Source organism: Zonotrichia albicollis, chromosome 8 (genome assembly GCF_047830755.1).
Source record: "Zonotrichia albicollis isolate bZonAlb1 chromosome 8, bZonAlb1.hap1, whole genome shotgun sequence".
Taxonomy (NCBI): domain Eukaryota; kingdom Metazoa; phylum Chordata; class Aves; order Passeriformes; family Passerellidae; genus Zonotrichia; species Zonotrichia albicollis.
This window is the reverse complement of record NC_133826.1, coordinates 19,198,797-19,226,250: the sequence shown is the minus strand read 5'-3', so window position 1 is coordinate 19,226,250 and position 27,454 is coordinate 19,198,797. Positions and strand designations below refer to the sequence as shown.

General features: G+C 38.9%; 2 protein-coding genes and 1 long non-coding RNA gene across 6 annotated transcripts in view; 2 read left to right on the top strand and 1 right to left on the bottom strand.

Annotated features, from left to right (window-relative positions):
• CDC14A (cell division cycle 14A) overlaps positions 1 to 3,721 on the top strand; it is a 49,173-nt gene extending 45,452 nt beyond the window's left edge. For all 4 annotated transcript variants that reach the window (XM_074546169.1, XM_074546171.1, XM_074546168.1 and 1 more), the window contains one exon: positions 1,925 to 3,721. In XM_074546169.1, the coding sequence (XP_074402270.1) occupies positions 1,925 to 1,954 (30 nt within the window). In that variant the 3' untranslated portion in view covers positions 1,955 to 3,721. The remainder of the gene's footprint in view (positions 1 to 1,924) is intronic.
• A 2,630-nt stretch (positions 3,722 to 6,351) lies between these two features.
• On the top strand, positions 6,352 to 8,039 carry GPR88 (G protein-coupled receptor 88). The gene has a single exon (XM_005482297.4). The coding sequence runs from the start codon at positions 6,826 to 6,828 to the stop codon at positions 7,894 to 7,896; it is 1,071 nt and encodes a 356-aa protein (XP_005482354.3). The 5' UTR covers positions 6,352 to 6,825; the 3' UTR covers positions 7,897 to 8,039.
• A 4,000-nt stretch (positions 8,040 to 12,039) lies between these two features.
• On the bottom strand, positions 12,040 to 24,429 carry LOC141729853 (uncharacterized). The gene is made up of 4 exons (XR_012581374.1): positions 24,264 to 24,429; positions 23,114 to 23,325; positions 13,728 to 13,886; positions 12,040 to 13,243 (listed from the first exon to the last, which is right to left on the bottom strand). It is a non-coding gene; the product is annotated as an uncharacterized LOC141729853 (long non-coding RNA).
• Positions 24,430 to 27,454: the final 3,025 nt, after the last annotated feature.

Here is a 27,454-nt window from a genome sequence, read left to right as displayed (position 1 = left end):
TACAGGTATTACCATGTTTTTAGTGATAGAAATTTATGTGAAGTCACATAGATTAATCTGAAGAAAAATGCTCTTTAATTATTTCCCTGTATTCAGAAAAGATTTTGAGACATTAGGAAGAAATCATAGGGATGTGAAGTAGAAGTTATGATGGGGGTGGGAACACTGAAAAACATGTATCTCCATTTGAAAGTAAATGAACTGTGCCTACCCCTCTGTAACGAAAATTACCAAAACATGCTATCCTCTTTCCACACAATATCTGCTGCTGGATATTTGGGGGGTTTAAATGTGTTTTCTTGATGGTTTTTCCCCTCTTTTTTTTTTGTAACTAGGATGGCTAACAATGTTAAGAATTGCAGTTTAAACTTCAGAATCTTTAATTTATGGTTTGCTTCTTTCATTGAAATCATGATGTGGAATTGCTGGTTACTGCTGTCTGCTGAGTGAGGGGCTGGTGTTCTCAGTTCTTTGTAACTGACACTTGCTGGTTTGAAGAGTGTAAAGTGATTTCTGGTCATCTTTCATCTGTCCAAGCTTAAAGTAATTATTACTGTACAACATATGAGAGTATATAACCACACTTCATGCCTTTTAAAAATGTTTGTTAATCAGCTTTACTTGGGATTCTGTTTTGATGGATCCATTTAATAAAATACTACACTAATTAAGTGTAACAATCTTTCCAGATGTTAAAATGCACTTCTGAAAATGAGAAGCCTTTGAGGATCATTAAGAGAGAAGTTTCAAGTGCTCATTAATGAAGGGCTATTCCTTCTGCCTTGCTCTTACTAAAACCAGACCTTAAGTCAGTGATATTCAAATCTATATGCTGACAGCACTTTTCTGCCTAGGAAAGAATATCCAGATGGTCTCAAATCTTCAAGATGTGAAAATGCACTTAAAAGACGACTTTGAAAATATACACTGAGACTTAAAATATAGGGGGAAAGTAGTTGTATGATATTAGTTAGAGCTATAAAGCTATATAGAAATGTATTATGCACTTGCACTAATGGGTTTCATTATGGTTGCCAAAGAGCATTTTCTGTAATGGCTAGTTAGGTAGGAATAGTAGGAAAATGGAAGGAAAGACTGTGAGGGTCTAGTCTGTCTTAGGAGTCATGTTGGTCTCCAGTAATTCTCTCTAATGCTGAAGAACTGATGCTGTTTTAAAATATATTTGGGGGTTTTGTTTATAACCATACTAATCTGGGACAGCTCATCACTGTACAAGGCTTATATTCATCAGAATGACTTCTAAAACACATCTTTATAGGAGCTAATAAAATAACTGGATGCTGTCTAAGCTGATTAAATTTTTAATAAAACTTTAGACTTCAGTAGAAACAGAAATGTAAATAAATACAGTAGAGCAGGTTATGATTTTGTCTTAATTATACTGACGTCTTACTAATCCGGATGAACCATTTGCAGTGCTTCATTTTCACCTGGTTTTGGTAGTGATACATAAACTTATGCATCTGTGTAATTACTGATGTAGCTTTTTTCCTCACTAATGAGCTACATCATGTGTTTCCTGTGTCATTGTCTGAATCAACATCTAAAGTAAGCTGACTTTTGCAGTAGCAGTTGGATTCTCATTCAGGATAAATGGAAACAATTCAACTACAGTAGTGGTGATATTTTAAAGGACTTGTAACACTTTTGTTAAGATTCTCAAGAAACTGGTTTGGAAAAGTAAGTGTAGATATAGCAAAGTTGATGGACTTTACTCAGCTTTTAATTTCTTTTATTTTATTCGTGTTTACCTATGTAGAGATTCCGGTCTTCTCCCCCAACTCTGTTCATTTATTTTCCTCCTTTCTGTCCTTCCTCCACTCCTTAAGTGAATAATATATGTTTTATATGTGTAAATAAAACCTCTCCAGTAAGTTTTAATCAGTTTTTCTTCTCTGCACAGTCCCTTCAGTCTGGGTATGTTCAGTACTAAGGCCTTGCTGCTTTGGTGAAACCTGCTGAGCTCTTCAAATCAATGTCCTTCATGATGGAAAAGAACTGAAGCAGCTGCTCATTAAAAGGAGGAACCTTCAATACAAGATGTATTAATTCCTTAACAGCAAGAGGAGACTTCTTAACGGGCAGAAATGTAGTGCTAATGACTACTGCAAATGCACTGAAGTTGGATTTATGGAAATTACTACCCATGTTATATACAAATCTAAATTTTTTATGTTGAGACAGCTTGAATATATTTCTAATGAGTTTCATTAAGACATTTATTAACTTGTGTACAGTGTTAAAATATGTATTAAAAGAATATTTTGGTAAACTATATATAAAAATTATGTAAAAACTAGAATATATTTTAATTTAGGGTCTACTTTGCTACAAAATTGTGTATTTTAAAGAATTTGTACATGTTTATCAAAGATATAATTTTTTCTATGAACAAGAGATTTTTCTTGTTTTATGGGTCCATCATTATTTCTTAGAACCTAATGTAATTTACTTTTTTACTAATTGGTCTTCTGATAATTGGATGGAAGTCTAACTAGTGAGAGATTTGTTATTACAATATCAAGTAAAAGCACTTGATACATAGTGTGCTTTCCACTTCTGGCTGCTAATGTTTCTTAAGGAAACACAATGAAAGAAAAATAAAGGGAAAATATTTGTTGATATGTGATGTAATTACATCTTCTACTGCAACACAGAAGTAATTTATGTGATGACTGAATTGTACAATTAATGCTCTTTCAATTTCTTAAAGGATTTATGTTTTGTTTTCAATGTGGAGTGTTAACTTTTGCTATGCAATATATGCTGCAAAAATGAAGGCAGACCAAACTGAAGTTGGTAAAAATGTACAATGAATTTTAGGTAGCACTGCATACTTACATGATTTTAACCTGTATTTGGCAGTATGTGTACAATTTCCTTAGCAGCAGACAGTATATGTTGGTCATACATTCAATTTTTATCTAGCAATTGGATGCTTTGTAAACCTGTACATTTGTTGTTAAGCATGTGGCTGAGGTAGCCTCCTTTGATGGAAGGTTTTTGTCATAGTAAAGATGCTGTTTACTCTGTGGAACAGTCAGGTCAGCTGTGATTAGGAATGAGGCTTAGGATGAAATGGTGTCACAGGGAGGTACTAAAGATCATGTGTAAAATTTTCAGAACTCACAAGTGCGTGGTAAGGAAAAGAATTTAAGCAACTGTGAGGATTTTATTTTCCCCTCATGTACAAGACAAAAGCAAAACAGATTTGTTACCTGTTTGTTTTTCCAATAGCAGTAGAAACTTAAAAATAAAACTTAGTTGAGTTGTCAGTCTTTGTTCCTGAAGACATGTGAATACCCTGCGTTTGCTTTACAAATGAAGTTAAGTGCTACATCAGTTTTTAACAGATGAGATCAAATATTGCTGTGGAAAGTTGTACTGAAATTGTTCAAAAGCAATACCAAGAGCAGCTGTAAAAATCAAAATCACTGAATAAATTTAACATGCAATACTGTACATTTTTGCAACTGTGTATATGTAACATATACACACAAAGTAGCATGTGTGTGTATATATATACAATATATTGTATATGAATTCTAGATTAATCAGGTAATTCTACCTCTCATAAAGAATTTTCTCATTTACTTTGTTATAAATAGTTTTCCTTAATAAAATACTGATTAATTTTGAAATGTAGATATATAATATATATATATACAGCTAATTGATAATAAAATGCCTGCATAAGCCAGCTTCCTTGTTTCTTGGTTTTTTCCTAAATCTTTTGATGATTTGATCTCTAATTGAAGATAACTTTTCAAAGTCACCTTCTTTCCTGTAAGCCATGTAATGTACTTAAAAGTAGGATAACATTGCAAAAGGCCATTAGCAAGACAGATATCTCTTTTAACAATCTCTCTAAACTTTCTTGGTTATGTTTATGCTTTGTATAATGCCAGGTATTTGATCAACATGTTGATATTATGATGATGGCATTATATTTCAAAATACACTGATTTCAAAGCTGTGTCTGAACTGAGGAGTCCTTTCTGGCTGAGGCCCCTTGTTACAGGTGTAATATGCCTTGACTTTTTTGCATATGCAACAGGTCTCTCAGTCTCACCAACAGGAGGTTCTTTGTCCATAAGAATCTAAACAATTTAGCTTTCTTTAGCTTTTTGGCCTTCCTTCAATTTAAAACTAATCACAAATGGTTCTAACATTTGTTTAACTCTGTTGCTGATTTTCAGCAAATTTGTTGCATTGCATGATTATTTATTATTTATTAGCCTGTCAGCCTCTCTTGCAGTAGCTGTGGACAGTGTGTAACTTACACAGCCACTCTAAAGGAATGGGAAAGCTCAGAATGAAGTGGATGCTTTCCAAGTTGCCCAAATTCTGGTGACAGTCTGATCTAAAAAAAACAACAAAAGGCTTCTGCAACTGCATATGGATGAATAATGGATGGTGATTTGGATGTGCAAAGTAAATAATATACAGGAAGAACAGCTAATTAAAAGGTTTCTAGTACATAGGAATGAACCTCTCCTTTGGTCTTTTTCTAGACTTTAATTGATTTATTAGATGAAATACATAAACACCAGCTTATGTACAACTTTTTTTTATTCATAAATAAATCAGTATTCTGCAACAATCAACTTCTTAACAACAACAAAAAAAAATTGAAACAATAAAAGGTCAGGAAGGCCTTTTAGAACCTTGTAGCTTTTAAGAAATAGCCTGAAATTTATTTTATATCCTATGTTCACTTGTCCTTGAACTTTACCATTTCTGTTCCTTCAAATATGAATATATCTGGTTCTGGGAGAACAAGTTGTAGTGCACAAGATCTCTCAAAACCTGAATGAATGGATCAAATAAATCTAAAGGTCTCTACAGGGCATAATATTCTGTGGCTAACATCTTATGAAACAGTTAATCATAATCTCTTTTTAAAGTATGCTTTATGAAGCTTTTCAGTTAGGGAGGTATTTCTTGTTACAAATTCAGAGACTATTTTTCAATTACAGTACTGCAGAAAGAGGAGGATTTTAGTTTCTATAATAACTGTTCTTTACTGACAACTAAACAATGAAAGGCCTCAAAAGGTTTGACACTTGATTAGATCTACACTGTAAAGTGCAGCAGGCAAAAAATATGGTAATTAAGGGCCTGATCAAGTAAATCACTGAGGCATGTCTTTAACCTTAAGCACATGAGCCATCTAATTAATTAAAAGTGAACATAGATATTCATGTTTGTAACGAATCCACCTTTAGATCAATATTTCTGTCAATTGTTAACATGAGCCTTTTTTATCAAATAAAAGATATGCTGTATTGCAACATCTATTAACCCACACAATTTAACTTTTTTAACTTGAAAAAATGTACATTGCAACTATAATTACCTCCTAATACATTCTTTTGGTATTGCTATTAGCTTCAGGAGTTAAACAATGTCTAAAAATGCCTTATGAAGGTCTCTGGTACAGATAGTACCTTACCAGCTGTGATTGCTTGCTACTGTAGCCTATACCTAACCTACCTGCAAAAGCAGTTTTTTTCTTAAGCTCATCACAAAATTAACCAGTATTCTGTATCTGGAAAGCTTTTAAAAGCAAATCTGAGTTCTCTTACTGAGTTTCTTATTAAGTCTTGTCCAGGTTAAGGACAGTTACTATTCTGTCCCTGTTTGAGTGAAGCAGGGTAGAGTTCCTGGGAGAATCCCATGCATTATTCTCCATCTGGGAATGGACTGTTAATGCCTACTCTTCAATCAGTTTTTAGTCCACCTGTTATTAAGGAGCTGTTATTCACCTCTCTAGGAACTAATTTTCGAGTGAGCCCACTTCACATATTACATAGATCCTGTGTTATCTGTGTGCTCACCAACACCAGTGTTCACCTCTGGCAGGGTGGCAATGCAGGCTTTCCTGTGGGTTGAGAGGCTGAGGTTTATGAAGAGATGTAAAATGTTCAGATAGATTGAGAACCAGCTTCCTCAAATAAGTACTGTCTTACAAGGATTGGTCTATTTATTGTGTTAGAAAGATTTCATTTGGAAAGCATATTGTTATTATAGACCAGTTCTAAAATTAACTAAAATTGCAGAAGCATACTGAGCTTACTCTTAACCAAAAAAAGATCAGAAAAAAATCTGTTAAAAAGTGAGTATCAAGCAGAAAAAATTCTACAGTTTATGGACTGTATTTCAGACAGGAGTGACTGATACTGGTTTAAAACCTTGCTTCAAATGAAAGTTGTGTAAATGGGTTAGACCCAGAAGACTGGTAAGGCAGAGAGAAAAGAGTCAGACTGTGTAGTTGGAGTATTTCTGGAGCATGATAGGGTTTGGCTTTTTTTTTTTTTTTCTTCTTGATTTAACAAGTTGAAAATCTGCTGAATAATTCATGAAGAGTGGAAGGGCTGAATCTTCCTGGAATGATATACAGTGTACGTACTGTGGCACAGGAGAAACTGCAAAGCTTTGTATCAGTTGCTGCCGTTTCTGCTGCCGATTGCAAGGTGCTGCTGCTTTTGCTGTTTTCACAGCTACGGAAACCTCAGTCGTGCTCTGGTCTGCCAACAGCCATTTGCCTCCCTATGGACCCACCTTCACCAGCTACAATCTGTGGACACTCTTGCTGCCTACCTGCCTTGGACACTGCTGGTTTTTGGATCCTTATTGGAAACAGCATTTTCTGGACCTTACAGCTTGTATGACTGAAACCTGCCTTAGAGTCCTTCAGCTGCACAGTCTCCCGTGTGCTCGGTGACTCCTGCAGCAGAACTTCTGACCCAGACAAGGATGGGATTTACAGGGCGAAGTCAAAACTGAGCTGCATTCAGCGAGATGCCCAACGCCTCTTCCTGGAGTGCTAGCTCGCCTCTGCTGCTGCTCTGGGAGGACTCCTCCGGGACCCGCATCTTTCTGTCGCTGCTCTACGCAGTCTTAGCTATCTCAGGGACTTTATCCAATGTGATGGTCATCTATTTAGTCTTCTCCTTCAAGAAGCTGCAGACAACCAGCAATGCCTTCATCGTGAACGGCTGCGCGGCAGATCTGAGCGTGTGCGCCCTGTGGATGCCCCAGGAGGCTGTGCTGGGGCTGCTGCCCCCCAATTCCTCCTCCCTTCGCTCGGCGGAGTACCGGCTACTCCGAGGGGGGCTCCTGGGCCTCGGCCTCACCGTCTCCCTGGCCTCGCACCTGCTGGTGGCTTTCAACAGGTACGTGCTCATCACCAAGCTGCCCAGCGTGTACCAGGCCCTCTACCAGCGGAGACACACGGGCTGCATGATCGGGCTCTCCTGGGCCCTCGCCCTGCTCCCGGTCCCGCTGCTGCCCGGGCTCTGGACCCTGGGCTCAGCCCAGTCGGACGGCAGCTCTCGCTACACCGCCCTGCTCCTCGCCCTGGCCGTGCTGGGCCAGACCGCGCTGCTGCTCCACTGCTACCTCGGCATCGTGCGGCGGGTGCGGGGCAGCGCCAAGCGGGTCAGCGTCCTCAACTTCCACCTGCTGCACCAGCTGCCCTTCCCCGCCGCGCCGCCGCCGCCTCGCCGCGCCCAGCGCCGCCTCAGCAGCGTCTCCGTCCTGCTGCTCTGCTGCGTGTTCCTGCTGGGCACCCAGCCCCTGGTCTGGGTGAGCCTCCTGGGCTTCTTCCTGCGCCCGGCGCCGCCGGCGCTGCAGGCCGCCAGCTGGCTGCTGCTCTGCTCGCTCTCGGCCCTCAACCCGCTGCTCTACACGTGGCGCAGCGAGGAGTTCCGCCGGGCGGCCCGCTCCGTCCTGCCCCGCGGCGAGGGCCCGGCCGCCGCCCCGCGCCCCTCGGCCGCCGCCGCGGGCCCCGCCGGTGCCCCGCCCTGCCCGCAGCTGCCGCGGCGCCGGGGCACGGGGAGCAGCGCCAGCGCCGCGGCCGCGCCGCGTTGAGGGCCCGGGACAGCGCCGGGAGCCCGGGGCCACGCGCGCGGGAACGGGCGCGGCCCCTCAGGCCGCTCCGCCACCCCCGCCGGCGGCACCGCCCGTCGGGCAGCCGAGCCTCCCGGCCCCCGGTAGCGCTTCCTCCCCTCCTGTTGCTCCTTTGTGACCCCACACACTTCTTGCCCGCTCCCCCTTCCACCGCACGGCCCGGCAGCGGCGGGTGCCTCCCCGAGGCACCGGGACGGACACTGGGGCGGGATCTCCCGGCCGCCCCCTCAGCCCCGCTCCCGCACGGAGCTGTCCGCCCCCAGGAGCCGGCCAGGACTCCAACCAAAGCACTGGATTTAGGAATCTGGGATAACCGGTAAATATGGCAACGCACGTAACTGTTGTTATGCTCTAAAGATTTCAGTATGAGACAGGCACCTAGACAGCTCTTTCTGAGACATATGCAAGTTTGTTTTTATAAAATCGATGTAATTCTTTCAGCATTTAAAGTAGTTCTTTGAAGTGAGCTCCCTGAACACAAGCTTCGTTTGTGAAGGACTGGCAGGTGTCTCATTACACACGCACGCACAGACACCGGGAGCTGCTTCCTTTCCCCAGCATATCTGATATCTGTGCTCCATGCAAGACCCCCCTTCAGCTTTCTCTGGCAAACTCCAGGATGATGCTGTCTGTGGAAACTGTTAAAAACAAAAACATACGCACCTTTGTGGTGATCTGGTTTGGATATTTTGTTTTGAAAGCTTTTTAAGGCCTGTTTTAGCAAAGGTCTCTGCCCATGGGCACTCGATAAAATACAATGCAATATGAAGGCTGGTGTTGCCCATCTAACCTCGTCACCTGTTCAGTTACCAGTTTGTTGTATTTCTCTTAAATATATTACTGCAAAAGTATGATTTCACAGCCTCTGCCAGATACAAAATAACAGATTCTGTGTGGCATTTGGAAAGGAGACAGCTCCTCACACCAAAGCTGTGGTGGTGAGTGCTGCAGCCCCATTCCTCCCAGGAATGCTCTTAAAATCCTTCTGTTTCCTTCTCTGTTGCTTGAGTTCCTCCTTCCTCTTTTCCAAGGCAGTTGCTGCTGTTCTCATGGTGATGATACTTAGTGCTGTGTTTGCCTTCTGGCACAGCGTCTCCAAGAAGGTAGTTGTGTTCTGAATCCGTGGGCATCCACAAGCAGTATCACCTAAGCTGTGCTGTCTCGAGAAGAATGGACCCCTGGGAACGTACAAAAGTTTGTCACAAGAGTTTGTTGCATTGGGTGACACAAACTGGGAGCTCTCATGAGGGTAGTTTAATGATGGGATAATAACAAGGAAAAGACACATGATAGGTAATAATATAAAAGGCCTTTTGGCCATATTTTATAATGGCCCGCACACTTAGCTTGCTTTACCTGCTGAGTTTTCACAGAAAATGCTTTAAGGGAAGGGAATAATGTAATTTTTTCCCCAAGACTAAGACTTGTTAGGTATCTGTGATACAGTGATGTATCTAAAAGTCCCATACCAATATTTTGTTTCCTGGCATAAAAAATCTCCATAATCACAGAAGAGATACTTGTTAAGATCAGGATTTGAAAAGCACAAAGAATGAAGACCTCAAAAGGATTCTTTTTTTCTTTAATTGACATCCAGAAAATGTAGGAACATCTCGAAAACAGCTTTAGCCACTTTCAAGTACCTGTGGGAAAGTAAAACAAGTTTCCTTGTGTCTGAGTTTTACAGAAAGCTTCTTCTTTCATATTGGAGATAGTGTTCCTCTGAGTGATGGCACCAGAAAGATGCAGAGGGCCAGCAAGGAAATATTGAACATCTAAGATATGCAAGATTGATTTTATTAACACTGTGCACATATCTTGGAGAGTGAAGGAGCCCCTATATCTTTGTTGTAATATCTCATCCTAATCACAGTGGCTCTGCTTTAGCTGTCTTTGTGGAGCAAACGGAGAAGGAAAATTGCTTCGACTTCATCTATCCCAATCCTGGAAAATGTGCTGGTGCACTTCCAAAATAAAGTCCAACCAAGGGCCACCCGAGGGTAAGACCCTGTTCAATTACAAAATAATCCTTAGGCTGGAACCCACAGAAGAATGCATATTGCATCTCCCACCGTGGCTAAAGGAACTCGAGACACTTGGTAAAGCTCATTTCTGGGCCCATAAGCAAAAAAAACCAAAAATCAAACTCTAAGATAAAACAATTAGCCTGTTTTTGGCTATGGAACACATTAGTCTGGAATGAAAGCAATAACATTTTTCCAAATTCAATGTCCAAACCATCAGATAACTGGAACTTCTGGGCTTCTTCCCTTGTGAGATAGCATGCAAGTTAAATCTGAAATGCCTGTATTTTATATAGACCACCTTTAAAATGCAAACATGTATAAAAATGCTATGATGTACAAAACTCTAGACAGCTATCCTTATGCTATGCATCAATTCCAGAAACACCTGGAAATCCCTTGGAAAGTTTGATGTAATTACATCTGACTGTAAATATTTGACTGTTTTAATATACTCAGGTGACCTAAATAACATTGCGCAGAAAAAAATGAATTTAAAGTAATTAAGAAAGAGTATTTGTCTCAAGATCAGTTTTCTCTGCTCTGAAAAGTCCTGTATGCCTTGTTCTACAGCCATAATCTTTGTATTTCCACCTTGTAAATACTCCGTGGTAAATTGCAATGGAAGCTCGGCTTGGCTCAAGTTCTCCTGGTTCTGTGGCACTGCTTCTTGGTTAAGGAAATGGATTTCATTCTCACTTTCTGTCATTCTATGCTTTAATTTACAGATTTATATGTCCTCTGCTAGTTTAATGGTGACTTTTCTTCAACGTGAATTTCTGTCATGCTCAAACAACAGATTTACAGACACAAGGGATATGTCCTTTAAAATGTCTCAGCCAAACACTCTTTCAAGAGGTGTAAATGAAGATGATGGAAAATCCTGTCAGCAATTCAAATGAGGTTTGCTTGAACTGATTTGCTCCTTTCCTCTGGTGTTGTGCCAAGTTGTGTGAGCATGGCCTGAAGCTGCCCTTCCTAGACTGGCTGGCATTGACTCGTATTAGCTGCCTCCATGTGCTTTTGATGGGAGGTGAGAGCTCATTAAAGCATTGAATTTATGATGCAGTAGAGGTACAGTAGTGCAGATCAGCCACGATGTACACGTGCAATAGTTGCCTGTTCCTTTGCTCTTTTCTCAGGGCTTCTGGAAACAAGAGCAGGTAGCAGTAGTAACAGCCTGGATGAATTGTGGCCAGTTGCACTATGTGCTTTACAAGTGCCATTTAGTGTATTTTGGCCCAAATAAATCTGCCACTCAGTTTGTGAATTGCCCGTGCAGAAATTCATGTGGGACCCACTTTTTGAAAGTAAAATTGTGATGCTTCAAAACAACACCCTGAGGCATGGGTTATTTGTGAAAATAGCTTGCAGTGGGTGTTCCTGAAGTTAGAGTTTGGATTCAATCTTTTGAAGTCACTCTTAATTCAAAATAGTTATAAAAAGTCCTAGAGCTGCTTTGTGGCATTAGGTACCTACAGCAATATGAGTGTCCACCAAAACTGGGCAATCACTGCCTCCAAAATAGGTGTGTGAAAAGTACAGGCAGCAATGTGAAGCTGGGGAATTGTGACAAGGGGAGATGAAGAAGGCAGGACAGGGGCACTAACAGTTTGATCCTGAGAAACAACACAGAAAAAATCTGAAAGCCAGAAGAAGCCTGGGATTATGATAAAAGTAACATCTCAGATTCTTTGATTCTTTGTACGTGAGGAAATGCAATTCTATGCTTTTCTTAATAAATAAAAACATGCACTTGTATTTTCAATTTCTTCCTTTAACAAAGAATTCCATACACCAGCAAATTTTCTTTAAACTCTGAAATCAAAAAAGGTATGAGTTGCATCAGCAGTCTTGTGGAGACTGCATTCAACAGCAGTGCTGGACTGACAAGCGCTGACAGGAGATAACATCTTAGCTAACCTCCAGATTCAGTCAGCCATAAGCACATTGTGAACCTTTTTTTCCTAACTACCAAGTAGATGCTATTTTTAAAAAAACCCACATACAGATTATTTTCAAATGAAGACATTTAAGTGTAGCATTTCATTAAAGAAAAAAGTGACAACATATACTTTAGCTTTCTATTTAATCTTAAATCACATAACTAGATTATTGCAATATTCTTTAAATTCAGAAGTCCCTTTCTCAAATGGCAGCGAAAATAGCTTTTCTCGTGACTGTTTAACTTCTAAGAAAGCTACTTTTTTTTGCTCTTTTATGTCAATCCTTCCCATGCACTGTCATCATTTTACCAGGGTAATAGTCTATTTTCTTTCCTTCTCTTCCCCTTTCTTCAGTATCTTCTGTAATTTTCTTCACTAAGGGAAAAGTTCTTGATTCTGCTGATCAGGGCACAACTCCTTGAGCTGGGTAAGTTTTGGGAGACAGTTGTAAACTGAATTTAAAGAAGTGATGGACAAATCCCACATACTTGAATTTCTATTTAGAGTGAGTAGGTATTGAAGTTGGGCTTTTACTGTGCAGAGCAGTGGACAATTTTTTTTGTCTATATTTACAGATATTTGCATTTGAATAAGGTTGTGTAAAAAAATGATAATGTGAAAGAAAATTTTTAAAATAGTTTGAAGGCTGGAGAAGAAATCTTTTCGGCTGAAGAGTTCAATCTTAGTAACTTAAAAGTGCCATTACAGAACAAGCACATTTATGCAGATATTCAAACCAATCTGTTACCATACATGGTGATCTACTGATCTCTTCTGGTGTGGAAAACACGACCTTACAGACAAATAGCTCTGCTTGAGGAGCGTGGGTCACCTTGCCTGTTTGTTGTCAAGGAGTTCAATATGGTAAACGTCCCTGTGCAGCCTGCCCTACACCCAGTCTGCATGGATATTCCTGAAAATAAAGAACTGGAAACAATCCCGAGAAAACACATTTGTGGCTGCTTTCTTGCCTGAAGCTTTGGGTCTCTGAAGAGGCAAAATAACCACTCCAGGAAGGTTAGCTGTTTGGAGTTCAGAGAAAACTGCAGGATGTCGAACCTGCAACCCCATGCATCAGGCTTGTCATCAGTGTAGAGCCAAGCTTTTGAGTTGTTCAGAGGGAAAGCAAACTGCCAGTTGGAAGGGGAGCTCAAGCCAATCAAGGGAGCTGTGTAGCACCTTAGACTTCGCCATGCTGAACTTTTCCTCTTGTAAGACAATGGGTTGAAATAATGAATAATAAAAATGTGCCTCTGCCAAAATTTTTCAGCATCCTTTAAATGTCTCTTTTTTCTGTACTGTGAGATTCACTCCTGCTTCCAAGGTTTTCCTGCTGCTCTAGAATTGAAAGCCGATGAAAAGCATAATTAGTATTAATTACCAGAGAAACACAAAGGAAGGAGAAGTAAATCTCATCCTTACTGGACAGAATCAGCTCTGGTGGCTCAAGAGCCAGGGCACACAGAACAAGAACAGAGCTGCTGTTATTGAAAAGCTTCACTTAAGACCAAAGATGCCTTGGGTTCAGGCTGTCTTCACCTGCTGTGGGGCAGTCTGAGGGCAGAATTAAAAACCCAGCTATGCTTCAGGCAAGAGCTGCATCCCTCCTGATCTGTTCTGAAGCTGATGATGTGATGGAGGTGTAATGTTAGTCACAAAGCAACGAAGTGAGCATTAGCAACAGAGAAAACTGTGAAAGGGAGAGCTTGAGAGACAAAGATGATGAATTGAAAAATAGTCTGTTTTATAAAACATTGCAAACTTTGCTTTATGTGTATTCCATATCCTCTATGTTTGCTTCTGACCCCTTTGTCTCCCTTACCTCTGTGCACCACAGTGCTGAGATATCCAGTTTCTTCTCAGCCTGGAGCCTCTGACACTGAGTTTGATGTAATTTCATTAAACACTGTTCTTGTGATTCTCTATAAACTTTGCATCTTCCATTCCAAGGTTCAGTGAGATGGCTGTAGCAGTGTTGTCGCTGTGGAGACAGAAGCACCAAGGTTTGAACAGAGTTAGTAACCAGAAATATTGTGAAGATATGTGAGTAGTGCTGCTTCATATCTATGTTTGATTATTCCTCCTGTGTCTTCTGTTGCATTTTATACATGGCCATCTACACAAATGAAAAGCTTCATTTCAGGAGTGTCCTTTTCCACAAAAATATCTCTTTCAATTAATCCTGTTTTATAAAGGTAGTGATAAAATCTTGCAGGATTTGAAATGTTCAGTCATATTCACTCCTCCAGTGAGCATAATTGTCCCTCTTTCATTCAACAGAGCATCTCCCCTTACTCTAGATTAGTTTCTCTCAGTTTGTGGCATTATTTCTCTAGGACAGATGAAATGAAAGAGTTGGTAGGTTGCAACAGGGGGAAAAAATAGCCAGTCTCACTACTGCTTCCATCTGATTTCAAAGACATTTTTATACCTTTCACTGGTAGCTAGTGGCTACTAGTTTTTTTTTTTTTTGTATGCTAATTAAATCAAGGCAGTAGAACTGTATTGTGTTAAAAATAGAGATAAATAGAAACGTAAAAAAGATAATCATTGTATAGAAAGAGTAAATATAAGCTCTCTGAATTTCACAGCAGATATCTTGCTTGGCTCTTTATTGTTTAATGTAACTATTATGTACATATGAATAGGATTAGGACAGTCACATGCAGATTTAACAAATGATGGCTCTGAACTGAATTAAAGGCATGAATTAATTTTCTTTTATCTCATGCATCATTAAATATTGCTGTCTACTGATTATCTATATAATACCTGTCACCTGATAGCAACCACGGTCGTTATGGTAATGTCAAGATTATAATTATAGTCCCTTCTGCAATGTAGTCATACTATGCTAAAAAAAATCCTTGAGATGATAGTGTCCCATGCTTGGTATCAGCCCAAACAAATACATTTTGAGACTGTTGAGAGGAAGATATTTTGTTACTACGTTATCAACATGCAAGAATTATGTACATACATGTACATACATGTGTATTTAATCACAAAATATGCAGCCTTTTGAACTATGGCTTCATTTTATTTGAGATAGACAAAACTTGTCAGAGCTTCATATCCCTTGACGAGCATCCCTTTGGCTGAGTTTGGGAATTTAGGAATATTTTTAAAATGTAGTTATTGCTGAGAGAAATAATCTTTGTTTGGCAGCACGTGTCAGAGTGGTAGATGAGCCCATACCCTTTTGCAGCAGAGCATGTGGTGTCCCAGAGGTCCTGGCTGCTCCTCCCAAGGTCCCTGGCATGTCAGGAGCTGGTGAGCCCCAATGCCCAGAAACTGATCTGGAGATCAGGACTCCTGGGAGACACATGTTTACAAGACTCCACAAGGTTGTGGGTGGCAGAGAGAGTGTGGCTTCCCAGAGGATAAAATAGGTCTGATTTCTGTAGAATGTGGGGCACAACTCTGAGAAAAAAAAAATTAAGTCATTATCTGGTAGCTTATGCAAATTTTATTAATTTAGTTTGCCTATTTTCTTTTAGATTTCAGAGACAATTTTCATTTAATTATAAAGAAAAAGTAATGTCTCATAAGTATACAAATGTATAAACAATCTCTACCCAAATGTAAAAAAGGTTCTAGGAAAAGCATATTGAGGAATCTATGTGAATGCAACCTGTGCAGCAAATAACCCAGAATAAAAGCCCATTACATGTAAAACTAAGAGTATTGTAGCCATTATATCATTTAGTGCCATCTAACACTATAAATATTATGTTAACCTAATGAATAAAATAGTTGATTGTATGTTTTTCTTATCTGTAACCTGAAATCAATTATGATCAGCTTAATCAGGGTTGAATGGCCCATACAAGTTTATATCTGTAAATGAGATACCTATAGAAATACTGAAGTGTTCTTTTATTTCTTATTTTCATCACTTACACAGTATTATATTGAAATACTGTTTTCAATTAATTGATTTTGGGAACTAAGTTGGTGAACTGCTGTCATATAAATATTTGGTAATATTTTTACATCAATATTTGGTTCCAAACAGAAGTGTATAAAGCTGGTTTTGTACCAGCCATTCTTGGGCTGGCATAGGTACCTGTTGTAGGAATAGTTTTATTCAGATAGTCTATGGACAGGCTTTTGGCAAGAATATCCATAAAAACATTCAGGGGTGCCAAGGTTGTCTGTAGCTGTTAACCAAGGGTGTGTGGTGCTGGTGGAAGCTGTCCCAGTGCAGGCAGCTGTGTCTGACAGCTCTTTGGGAACAAGGAGGCAGCTGAGCTCCAGCTGCTCTTTTACAGGGGCCAGCCAACGATCTGAGCTGTTCTCCCTCATACAAGGCCATTGCAAAAGGCCCCAGCTCCTGCATCTCTATAAGAACTGCACATTTATGCCACCTTTACACTCAGTAACTCATTTATCCTCATCTCTTCACAGACTTAGGGTGGTTTATGCAGAAAGGAATAAGACCAATGGAATCTCAATTAATTTGTTAATTATTTAGGGATTAAGGCCTTAATATACCCTGATCATTTAAGAAGTTTGGTTGATTACTAGGATTTAATGGAAAATCTTTATCTTGACGTTCATTCTGAAATTATTGTTTGAAGATTCAGCTGTTTTCCCCTTAGGCATTAACAGCATTAAACACTTGGCTTTCCAATAGTAAGAAGTTCATGTAATGGTGCCACTGGAGGAGCAGACCATGCTCATGGGACACAGCAGGAAATATCCATCCCTCCTCATAGTAACAAGCACAGCTGTGAATTAGAAAGAAAGATTCAGCAAACTAGATTGGCTCTTGTGTAGCCCAACAGAAACTGCCAAGGATATGAGTCAAACCCAGACCTGCAAGAGACTTTTTCTGTTCTACCATTGCAGCTCTTGTTCTGAAGTTATACTCTCATTAAAGGAACTGGATTTGTTTGATGCTTGCATAGAGTTAGGTCCTGCACATATTGTAGAGGCAAATGGAACCCGGGCATCTTTGAGTGGATCTCAGATTCCATGTGTATGCAAGGAAGTCATTACCCTCCTACCACGTCATGTGAAGGCAAAGGTACTTTTTACAGCCTTTTTCCTTTCTAGGCATCTCAAGGAATGTTCCAAGTCTCTTCAAATTTTGCTCCTTTGAAAGCAGAGATTTTTCTGTAGGAAACAAATGCCTTCAGCAATGTGCAAGGATTTAGCCACATTGCCTTTGCTGTCCTGTGAGGTGTGTGTCAGTATTGGTATGGTGCCAGAGCTTTTCCAAAGGCATTGGTAGCTTGCCTAGACCATCAGTAAGGATCTTGATTTTCCCATTTTGAAGGGAAGCAATAAGACCTATTCCAAAGGAAAATACATGCTTTGTCTCATTTTTGTATTATCAAAGAGGGGTTTATTGTCAGGCTCCCATAATTCAGCTGTATGTCTAGATAAACAACAAACTAACTTGACAATTCTATTAATGATTTCTCCCTGGCCCTTCTTTTGCTTCATCACTCAGCTGAGTTCCACACATGGAATTACTGAGGTCAGGAAAAGAGAAGCTAGATGGCACTGTGGTCCAAAGGGATCATGTGCTGCTGGTGAGCAGGGTGAAGCTGTGTGGGTTAGCTGGTCTAGAAAGCCTCTGGAATTCATTAAATATCAGCAAAAACAGGGTCAGAATTTTTAGAGTGGAATTTGGGAGAGAACAGGCTTATACAATTACTTACCTTTTGTGTTTTATAACACAAACAGACTTAAGCATATAAACATGAAAAAGAAAGCAGATGTAAAATGGCTTTAAGATTGCCTACACAGATAAAACTGTGAGAAATAGTTTATGCATCATTGCCTTAACATAACTTAAACATATTTGTGATTTTTAAACATATGCTCAGATATTTCTGTTTATATACATTATTGTTTATGGAAGTAGATAAGCTATGTACCATGTGTGTGCAATTAGAGAAAATCAATACACTCCTCTGATTTGGTCCAGCAATCTATAGGGGAAAAGTAATCCACCCTGAAGCACTCATTAAACCTTCCTTTAATGACTTTAAGGGTAGAGTTAAAGGGGCTCACACTGCCAAATTATACATTTCATTCAAGCAAATATCTGGGGTAGTTATTGTAAGACACTCATTAAGTTTTCTTTATATGCATTTATTTTCATTATGATATGTCAGTTTCTATAATCTCTATTTTTTACTATTTTTTGCTTAACAAATATATGTAATTCATCCATTTGAAATGGAAATCAGACAAGAATATATTAATGTAGTTTTTATTAAAACTGCAAGGCAAACTAAAGCCTTTACCTAACCAGTAATTACTATTTAAGAGCACAAATATGCAGTTTAAGCTTAAGAACTCCTTAGATAAATGTCAAAGTTATTAAAACACAAAACAAATAAACAAAAACATCTGGAAGCTCTGGAAGTCTGCGCAAACAGACAGTTTAAGCTAAAGAATTGCTTAAGAGAATGTCAAAGTTGTTAAAACACAAAACAAATGAACAAAAACATCTGGGAGCTTTGGAAGTCTGGGGAGGTCTTAATTTGTAATTACTTTAAAATCTCAACATTTAAAGTAAATAGAACCCTGTCAGAGAAGCAACTTTGCATTTGTAGTAAAGCCAGCCTCTAGGCCTTTTCATTTGTATCTTGCTTATGCAGGGAAGGGGTCTGCACTGCAGCATGCTATATTTGAACCAAAATCTTTGCTAAAGAAATAGTCCTTTTTTTTTAGAGGAGTTCAATAGTTGAGGTGAGGTAGTGCTGTACAGATTACACAAATGTGCATCTGTCACGAAGAGATGCAAAAAATAACTGATTTAGTAGGATTTTATCATGGCAGAAGGTAGCAAAAAAATACATATTGTTCCTACAGAGTTCAGTATATTATTAATGTGACAGGAAGAGGTATAGATGAGCATGAAAATAATTTGGAAATGCTAGGAAAGCTTCAAGGTTAGTAGTTGCTAGGAAAATCTTGCAGAACTTCTGCAAATCCAGCAAAAAAAGCATGAGCAAGATGACTTTAAAAGCTTAATGTCATTCCAGAATTTTAATGCTCACAAATTTGCAAGACAGCATGTGAAAGCAAATTCATAGAACTGCAGGCCTACAAGGACAGTGTTAAGGAACAAGCAGGAAAACAAACAGAGCAAAGTTGGAACAAAGAGGAGAAAATGGGATCGGAAGGAATGGGAGAACAAGACGCCTCCTTGGAAGTGAAAATGTGATAATGGACACAGTCAACACTGTCAGGAAAACAGGAAGTTTATTGAAGAAGCTTCAGGAGAGACTAGAAGAGAAGGAATCATCTGTGGACAGAAGGCACAGTGGAGGAAGTTGAAAAGTTTGTAGAAAGTGTGCAGAGAGGTAGGTGCGTATTAATTTGGGAAGTGGGATTGCAAATTTGAAGAACCTAGTAGAAGGCTATTAGAACAACCTCTAGTGGCAAAACAAATGTCCTTTAGCTTAGCTAATAGCAAAAAACCAGTTACTTCTAACATGGCAATCTGTTTAAAAATAAGGGGAAAAAAAAGAAATTCATTTCACAGCAATTTTTTTTACATCTTCCTCCCATTTCAAGCTACACTGAACTTTCCAGCTCCTGCTTTATTGTGTATTTGGTGATTCCAGAGTCCTTTTTAACTCCTGTAGTTAGTACCAGTATACTGGAAGGATGTATTTGAAGTTTAAATGGGAAAATGATGCTTCCCAAGAGATGGAAAACATTAAGGGCCTCCATTAACAAAACGGTAAAGAGGTGGGATTTAGGAATAGAATTCAGAGGAAATTATAACCAAGTCTTTCCCTTCTATCAGCAACATGTGAAAAATTCCTATTTCTCTTAATACCTTTTAGAGACAACCCCTTCTTGCTGCTCTGCCCATTTGCATTGAAAACAGAGGTGCTGTAATTACCCAGGCAGGGGAACACCATCCAGTGAGTGCTACCATTCCTCCAGCTTGTATTCAGACGTGGCAGATCATGAGCCTTGTCCTTAGTTAACCATAGATTTCTGCTGCTGCATTAAAAACTGGCCTTAATTTATAATGTCTTTAGGAATCACACATTTTTTCCTTAGTGGGGACTGTACCATGCAGTTTGCCACTTGGTTCTGGACTTTGGAGAACTGACTGCCGGTTTCAACCTTCAAAAATCCTGAGAAATACAGGAGGGCTGATACAGTACTTGTACAGCTGGAGTTTTGCTTTGTGCTGCTTCAGCAACAAGGAGCAGGACTGTCTGACCTGGCAATGTTTCTGTCCTTTTCTTTTTTTTGTGCTTTTTGCCATTCAAGTGCTTTCCTCCTAGAATTCAAGGAAACTCATATTTTGTTTTTTCTGATGATGTGTCAGATCCTTTTAAAGTAGTGTGGATGTTGGCTGAACCTTCTGCAGGTTCAGTCTATAGTGGCTAAACTGAATGGAAGCCAAGGAGTTCTCTGATGTCTATTATAAGTCAAGGGTCATGTTGTATATGGAGCAAAATACATCTATAGTGACAGGAAGCAGAGTGTTCCCTATGTTTTAAATAAACAATAGCAGGTCCAAATTCTAGTTATTGGTGATAGGAAGATCTTTTTGTTCTGTGAGATTTCTGTTTCCTGTGACTTTCTATAAGGTACATCTCCTTCATGTTTGCTGGCATTATTTGTGTTTTCTAAATGTGTGATACAGCACATTCTTAAAAATAACTGTCAACTTTGTATTTGTTTTCAAGAAAGTGCTGATACTAAATAAAGTACTAATTTTGGATTGCAGCAACAGCCACTAAATAGGCACACTCAGCAAGAAATCCAGCATGACTGGTTTTGGATTTAGTGTCATAGGTTAACTGAAGATAGCATGAGTTGATAAATTTAATGTACTTTGAACCTGTGAATTTGTTTTAAAAAATGTTCTAAACATTAATATTTTTAAGCTGCTTATCACAAATTGAAACTGCTTATTTTCACTATCTTTGTTCGAATTTAATCACAAGATAGCTCATCAAAACAGTGTATTTTAAGGGCCATTTGTTTATAAAATACTAAAAGTACCAGGAGAGTTAAATTTTGGCTGATGACTGTTCACAGAAAGTCCAAGCAGGGTTTTTGAAATAGGCCTAGAGCTTTTTGAGTCTTCTAGCAGAAGACAGACAGTACATGAAAGCATTAACATTTCTTGAAGTTGTTAATTGCTCTGAATAAATCAACAATTATTTATTACAATAAAGATAATTTCTTGGAAATACCAGGAGTGCATTAGAAATATACAGCACTCTAATGGGATGTTGTATAGGCTCTTCATTGACATGGCATTTTACAGTGTACTGATTTGAAGAGCAGATTAGAATTTTCAGATGATTATTATGAATACGTTTATACTGCAATAGTCACTTGAAAATCACTCTTCTGCCATAAAAATTACTTTCTGGTAAATTAATGTGTTTAACATCCTTGGAAGGTCCCAAATTAATTATGTTTATTTCAATCATCTGTAAATATATGCTGCTGTATTCCATTGCAAATCACAGGAGAAATTCCCAGTGCTGGCTCAGTGTTCAGAGACACCCAGAGTCAGCTGCCCTGGTTCAGGTACAGTGGATCAGGCTGCCTGCTGAGGAAGGCACCTGCACCACAGACTGAGAGCTGAGCCTGAAAGACCATTTTTCTGCTTGCCTCAGTTTGGGATTCAGACCCAAACCTGCGACTGCATTTGCAGCTGAGAGTCAGCCTGTGGAAAGACACACATCCTCCTTCTCATCTCCTGTTGCAACTGTTGATATTGCTGCGATAGTTTATGTGGGGTGGCCCTGTCTGCCTGCCCGCCCAGGGACTGAATGCAGCTTCCCCAAAGTTCCTCACCCACGAGCTGCAGCCTTCCCTCTGGAACCCAGGGGGTGGGGGAAGGACAGAGATTCCCACTTGCCCCTCACCCTTTTTTTGCTTTTTTTCTCTCTGCTTTCTCTCTGAGTGTAAGGTTTCACCAGTACTGAAGTTCAAAGCTGCAGTGTTTTTGTTATCAGCAGCAATGTCTAAAAGCCACTTGCTCCAGTATAGCAGATATTTTTGCTCCCAACAAAGGAGAGGAATGAAGAGGAGGACTCCATCTTATCAGAAGGCTAATTAATTACTTTATTATACTATATTATTCTATACTATATAACACTATATTACATTACATCTAAACGGAATTTGCCAAGCACTCAACTGCACCGAGCTGCACAGAATCTCGTGACTGTCAGCCAACAGTCCCAACAGACACACACAGGCCAAGGAAACAAAACAACTTCACTTTGGGTAAACAATCTCCATATTGCATTCTGCTTTGGCACAATACAGGCACAGCAAATGAGATAAGAATTTTTTTTCCTTTCTCTGAGGATCAGAGAATGTGATCTCAGAAATATTGCTGGGAAGTCATGCCTTGCTTTTCTCTGTGAAGAGAAATGTGGTCACACTCCAGCACAGGAGAGGACAAAGAAGAAGAAGATGAGAACGTTCATAACCAGTGTAACAAGCCAGAGGAAAGAGCCTCGCTGCTCTGTGCCTGCTCTGGCTGCAGCATTTGCTTGAAGCAGGAGTTAATTTGACCACATACATTCCTTTCCTTTTTCCTTCAGTTCTAGTCTAGTCTTGTGAAATACAAGAGTTATTCCAGCATAAGTTAAAGAAAGAAAGGACTAATATCTATCAGAGATTAAGTTTTTGCTGAGAAAGAATAGTTTCCAGAATAGCAGGAAATTCTGGAACCATAAGGGCCCCTACAGATCCTCCCAAAATATCCAGAATGCAAGAAGATTTTTCCATATTCATAAGCATTGAACTCCATCCATGACTATGATATTAATTTTATACAAAATATTTTGAAGTAATAATGGATGTGAAGGGGATTTCCATTCCCTCCTTTTTACAAGGGTATTTCCACAGACCTTCATGAAACAGTATCTGCTGGAGTACATATGAGCAAAACATGTTCAGATGTGATTGCTGAACAGATGTGATTGCTGTAATAGAAGTTTGTTAGAGATCTTTTACACAAAACCTGTGAGCCTCTGGGTTCATTGCTGAATGATCTGCCAACCGCAAGGATGGTTTCTTGGATTTTTTTATAACTTCATTCTTATTTAATGACAGTAAGGATTCTTTTAGCAAAACATTTAAGCATATATGAGGCTTCTATTACATAGTTAACTGGAACTAATACCCTTTACTGATGTTATGTATATATTTCAGTATTTTGCACAACTAATAACCAGAAATACATACCTGTGAAGTAACATGTAGGGGTTTTTTTTCCAGTTTTGAGATTGTGTGATGTTCTGAGAGCCTGCACTGAACTTTCTTGTTTTGTTTCATTTCACAAATACTACATTTTGTCCATTTTTTTTCTTTTCCTTTATTCTGGAATAGGTTTCAGTTTCGATATATCAGAAGATTTTTTCTGAGTACTAAGTAGGTGGGGGCATTCCAACAGATAACTGAAAGAAAGAATAGTAGGAAATCCTAATTAATTTTACTGATTTTGTACAGATGAAGTCACTGAGTGACGCAGCAGGAACTAGGTGGGAAAAGAACAATAGTGTGAGCACACAATACCAAAATATTTGGAAGCAAGGAGTTTGAGAATTTAGCTGCTATTGGAAGCCATAGGATATGACTGCAAATATGCCTGCTATAAAATATCTTACAGTTCTGCTAGTTTTAATTATCAGGGCAACTGCAGACTACACTCAGCAGTGCCTGGAAGCATTAATGGCTTGTGAAAATGTAGTCACTGAGTGATCTGCTAATTTTTTCCAGATGCTGGTGAGGAAATATTTGTCAAGGCATAAGAGAGGCGTTCAGCATACTGAATGGGAGATTGGCTGTAATTCAAGGTGTAAGAGACTGACTTTTGGAAAGGCATATTGGAAAGGAAGTGAGAACATTTATCATGTGATTTTGAGAGGACTGGAAAAAGTCCCAAGAGCAATTATGGTGATAGGAAATGTGAGACCTGTCAGTGTAGAAGAAAGTCTTTATAGAAAATAAAAGCAGTTTTTGTTACCCTCTGACTGACTGGGAAGACAAAATAAATATGCAAAGGAAAAGTGGGTGTGCTGAAACTAGTATATAAAGGTGCAGGTGATTTCATAATTAAGAAGAAAGATATTCAAACTGAACTACTGAAAATAAGATGAAAAACCAATTACCAGAAAGAAGAATTTCAAAAAAACTCCTAATTTACTGATAGCTGTAAAGAAGTTGAAAGAGGAGAGTGCAGGTACTTAAGAGATGATACTGCAAGAAAGGTTCAGAAATTTTACATACCTGCTGTGACTTTAAATGCTAGCACTTGTAATTGTTCCATCATGGGAGAATAATCAGTGTTTCATATTTTACATATTTGTAAAGACAGAATGTCAGAACGAGTTACCTTATTCAGCACACTGTCTTCATCGTTCTAGGTTATCATTGTTTGCATGGACAAAAGTGCCCAACAGTTGCAGAGAACCAGAGGATGCTGGGCCCTTAATAGCCAAGAAGGAAGTATAGACATGTGATAGTGAGGGAGAAAATATTTCAGGTTCCTTTGAGTCTGAGAACAATTTTGCATGTCTGGAGAGCTAGAGCATTGTGCACATTCTTTTCAAACAGTTTGTTTCAGTGTTTGCACAGCTGGGCTTCTCCAGTTTTGACCTCACCAAAGTAATTCGGGGCATTTGCAGTACTGCAAAATTTCTTGGCAGTGAAGGAGCTTCCCAAGGGTGCTTTTCTCTTTGTAGCTGTCTTCTCATAAGGTACAGGGTTTTTACATGTTTGTGCTCATTAGATATTTATACTGTGACTTCCTGTTCTCCACTGCATCAGTGGAGACCACTGCCATACTTGGAAGGCATTTGCACAACATCAGATTATCCAAAAAGGAGAAGAACAAAAGGAAATTATTGTACATAAAATTGTGTACTTTATAAACATGTTAAAAGGCAAGCTCTTATTTTTATCTTTGTATAACACAACCTGCTCTTCATGGGATGAGTAGCTGGCAAAAACTGGTAGCAGAACTAGTTGCAGACATAGTCTAATGTGAGTAAGTTGCAGAATGGCCTAATGTGAGTAAAGTTTTCCTCATAGCATAGGTTCATCTGAGTTTGAAAATGGAGATAATAGTAGTCACAGAATCATTAAGGTTGGAAAATATCTCCAAGATGAAATCTAACCTTTGAATATTCTGAAGCTTTTGAAACCTCCAGAACATATACTTTTGTGTATTTATGGTAATCCTTTTATGGTAAAAAATATAAAGTTATCTGATATTAAACAGGCCAAATTTCAGTACTTTTTCCCTGTTGTAACTCCATACTACAAGTGTTACATCACACCAAATCCCCCACAGCTAGGAATCACAGTTAAATCTAAATTCTGCATGAGGTTTTTCTCTCCATAGTCCATCTGATGGAGCCCAGATGAGCCTGTGCTGTGGAGGGGCTCACAGCAGGCACTGCTTGGATCTCCACAGGTGCTGGGCTGTTATCTGTGAGCCCCTCCTCATCCAATCTTCATTAATCTCAGATTTATTGGTTTATAAGATGGTCTGTAACAGAAGAGTTCTTTATCAGGCCCATTTCTAAAAAATAAGTGCTTTCTTTGTGTAGCCAAAGGACTCCCCAGGTGCTGTTCCAGTCACAGTCTCTGCTCGGGGGTGTCATTTCCCTTGAGCTGTCTGGAATTTAGGTTCACTTAATATAGCAAAAAAGGGAACTACTGTCAAGGGAAATTGCTGTGAGGATCTAGGTCTGCCTTGTAGAAGTGGTTATGGATGTAGGAAATGGGACAAAATGACTGTTACTTCTCATGTAAAAAAATTTAGGAGCTGGATATGGCCTAAAGCTGTTTTTTTCTGTAGCCCTGTTATTATGTCTTCTTTTTTTAGTCTGTAATCTCAAAGCATTTCCTCATAATCATGAGGATATTACAGCAATTCCTATTAGCAACAGGATTTAAAAACCTTCTCTTCCCTTGCAGCTTATTCAGAATATAATAGGTGTACTGAAATCAATGTGTGTGTTTATATTGTACCTAGGCCAACATGCTTGATGTAGATCACCAAAACATGAAAGACAACTGCCACTGATTAATTTATTGATGTTTTCTACCCACTTCTCTGGAGCACTTCAACTCTATTAACTTAGACTGCCTAAGTTAAGCACCTAAATTTTCAGAGTAATGAACATTCCTTACTAGTTTAATTAGGCAAATGACATGTTCAGTAACTAATTGTGGCTAAATGAGACAAAGTGCAGGAACAAAGAGTCTGCTTTATAGTCCAACCCCTCACTTGTTACCACAATCCATTAATCTCTTCTAATATAGAAACAGAAGGTTTCCTGGGGGGAAAAAACATATGTGGGAACATACAAACTTCAATTTTCTTCTTTCCCATTTTATAGAATGTGGATTTGCAACCTCAATAGCAATTTTAAATAAAATATCTCATTGCAAAAATTCCTTTATAGCATGTCATACTGCCAGAGACCATGGGAGTGCAGCTGCAGCAGCCCAGCTGCAATGCAGGTGCATTTAGGACTATCCTGGGCATGTGCAAGCAAGAGCTGAGACTGGGGTTTATTTGCTCTGAAGAATTCATGGGGGATGTGTATGGTATATGCACCATACTTGGATAATAATTCCATTTAGAAATAACTGAAGTTTTTGGTAAAAAAAAGAATTAAAAGTAAAAATTCACAGAGTTGTGAGTGTTTTAAGGAACTTCTTAAAATAAGGCCTGTCAACTATATGTTTTTGGATGCAAGATATTAAAAATTATTTTGTAAAGGTAGCATTTATACCATGACACCTACTGGGGACTTTGCTGTGACTAGTCTGTTTTTCATGAGATTTGCTAAAATACTGGTGAAATAGTTTTAAACTCCATTATGGTTAAATGAACAAGAACTGTAAAACACATTTTCTGCTGCATTTGTAAAATATGGATGTACACAGGCATTAATGTGTGTAGTAAATGATCATGATTCAAAGCTTAACATATTGAAAAAAAATTAAAAATATCAAAAGGGACATCAAGTATTTTCAGATTTTATCTAGGACATGATTCTGCAGTGATTTTTAAGGATGTTGGTAGTACAGAAAATTTACTCAATCAAGTGGAGTTAAGAGTGTAGACAATTTCAAAATAATCTAAATTTCCAGAAGTTATCTCAAAGCCAAAAAGCATTTATAGGAAAAATACAGTAATTCCCATCAATGTGCTTTATCTCCTGAACTGTAAGGATAATGAGTGAAGACTGGTGAGCCTTTGTATTTTCTGATCAATTTTTTAATTTTTTTTTTTTAAGGAATGTGGAGGTTTCATGAAAGTCTGAAAATCAGATCAGTGCAGTAATGCAGAAGTGCTGATCTAAGTGGATTTCATGCTGTTGCAGCCTGGACTTTGAAAACTATTGCTTGAGATGTCAAGGAAAAACAATATGCTAAACAAATTAAGAGATTCTTGAGAAATTCTTATTTTACATCTTTATTTAGAGAATTCATATTTTACAAGATAAAAAAATCTGAGGTAATTTGAAAGTCTTCTAAGATTTTTGGCATGACCTGGAAGGGCAGCAC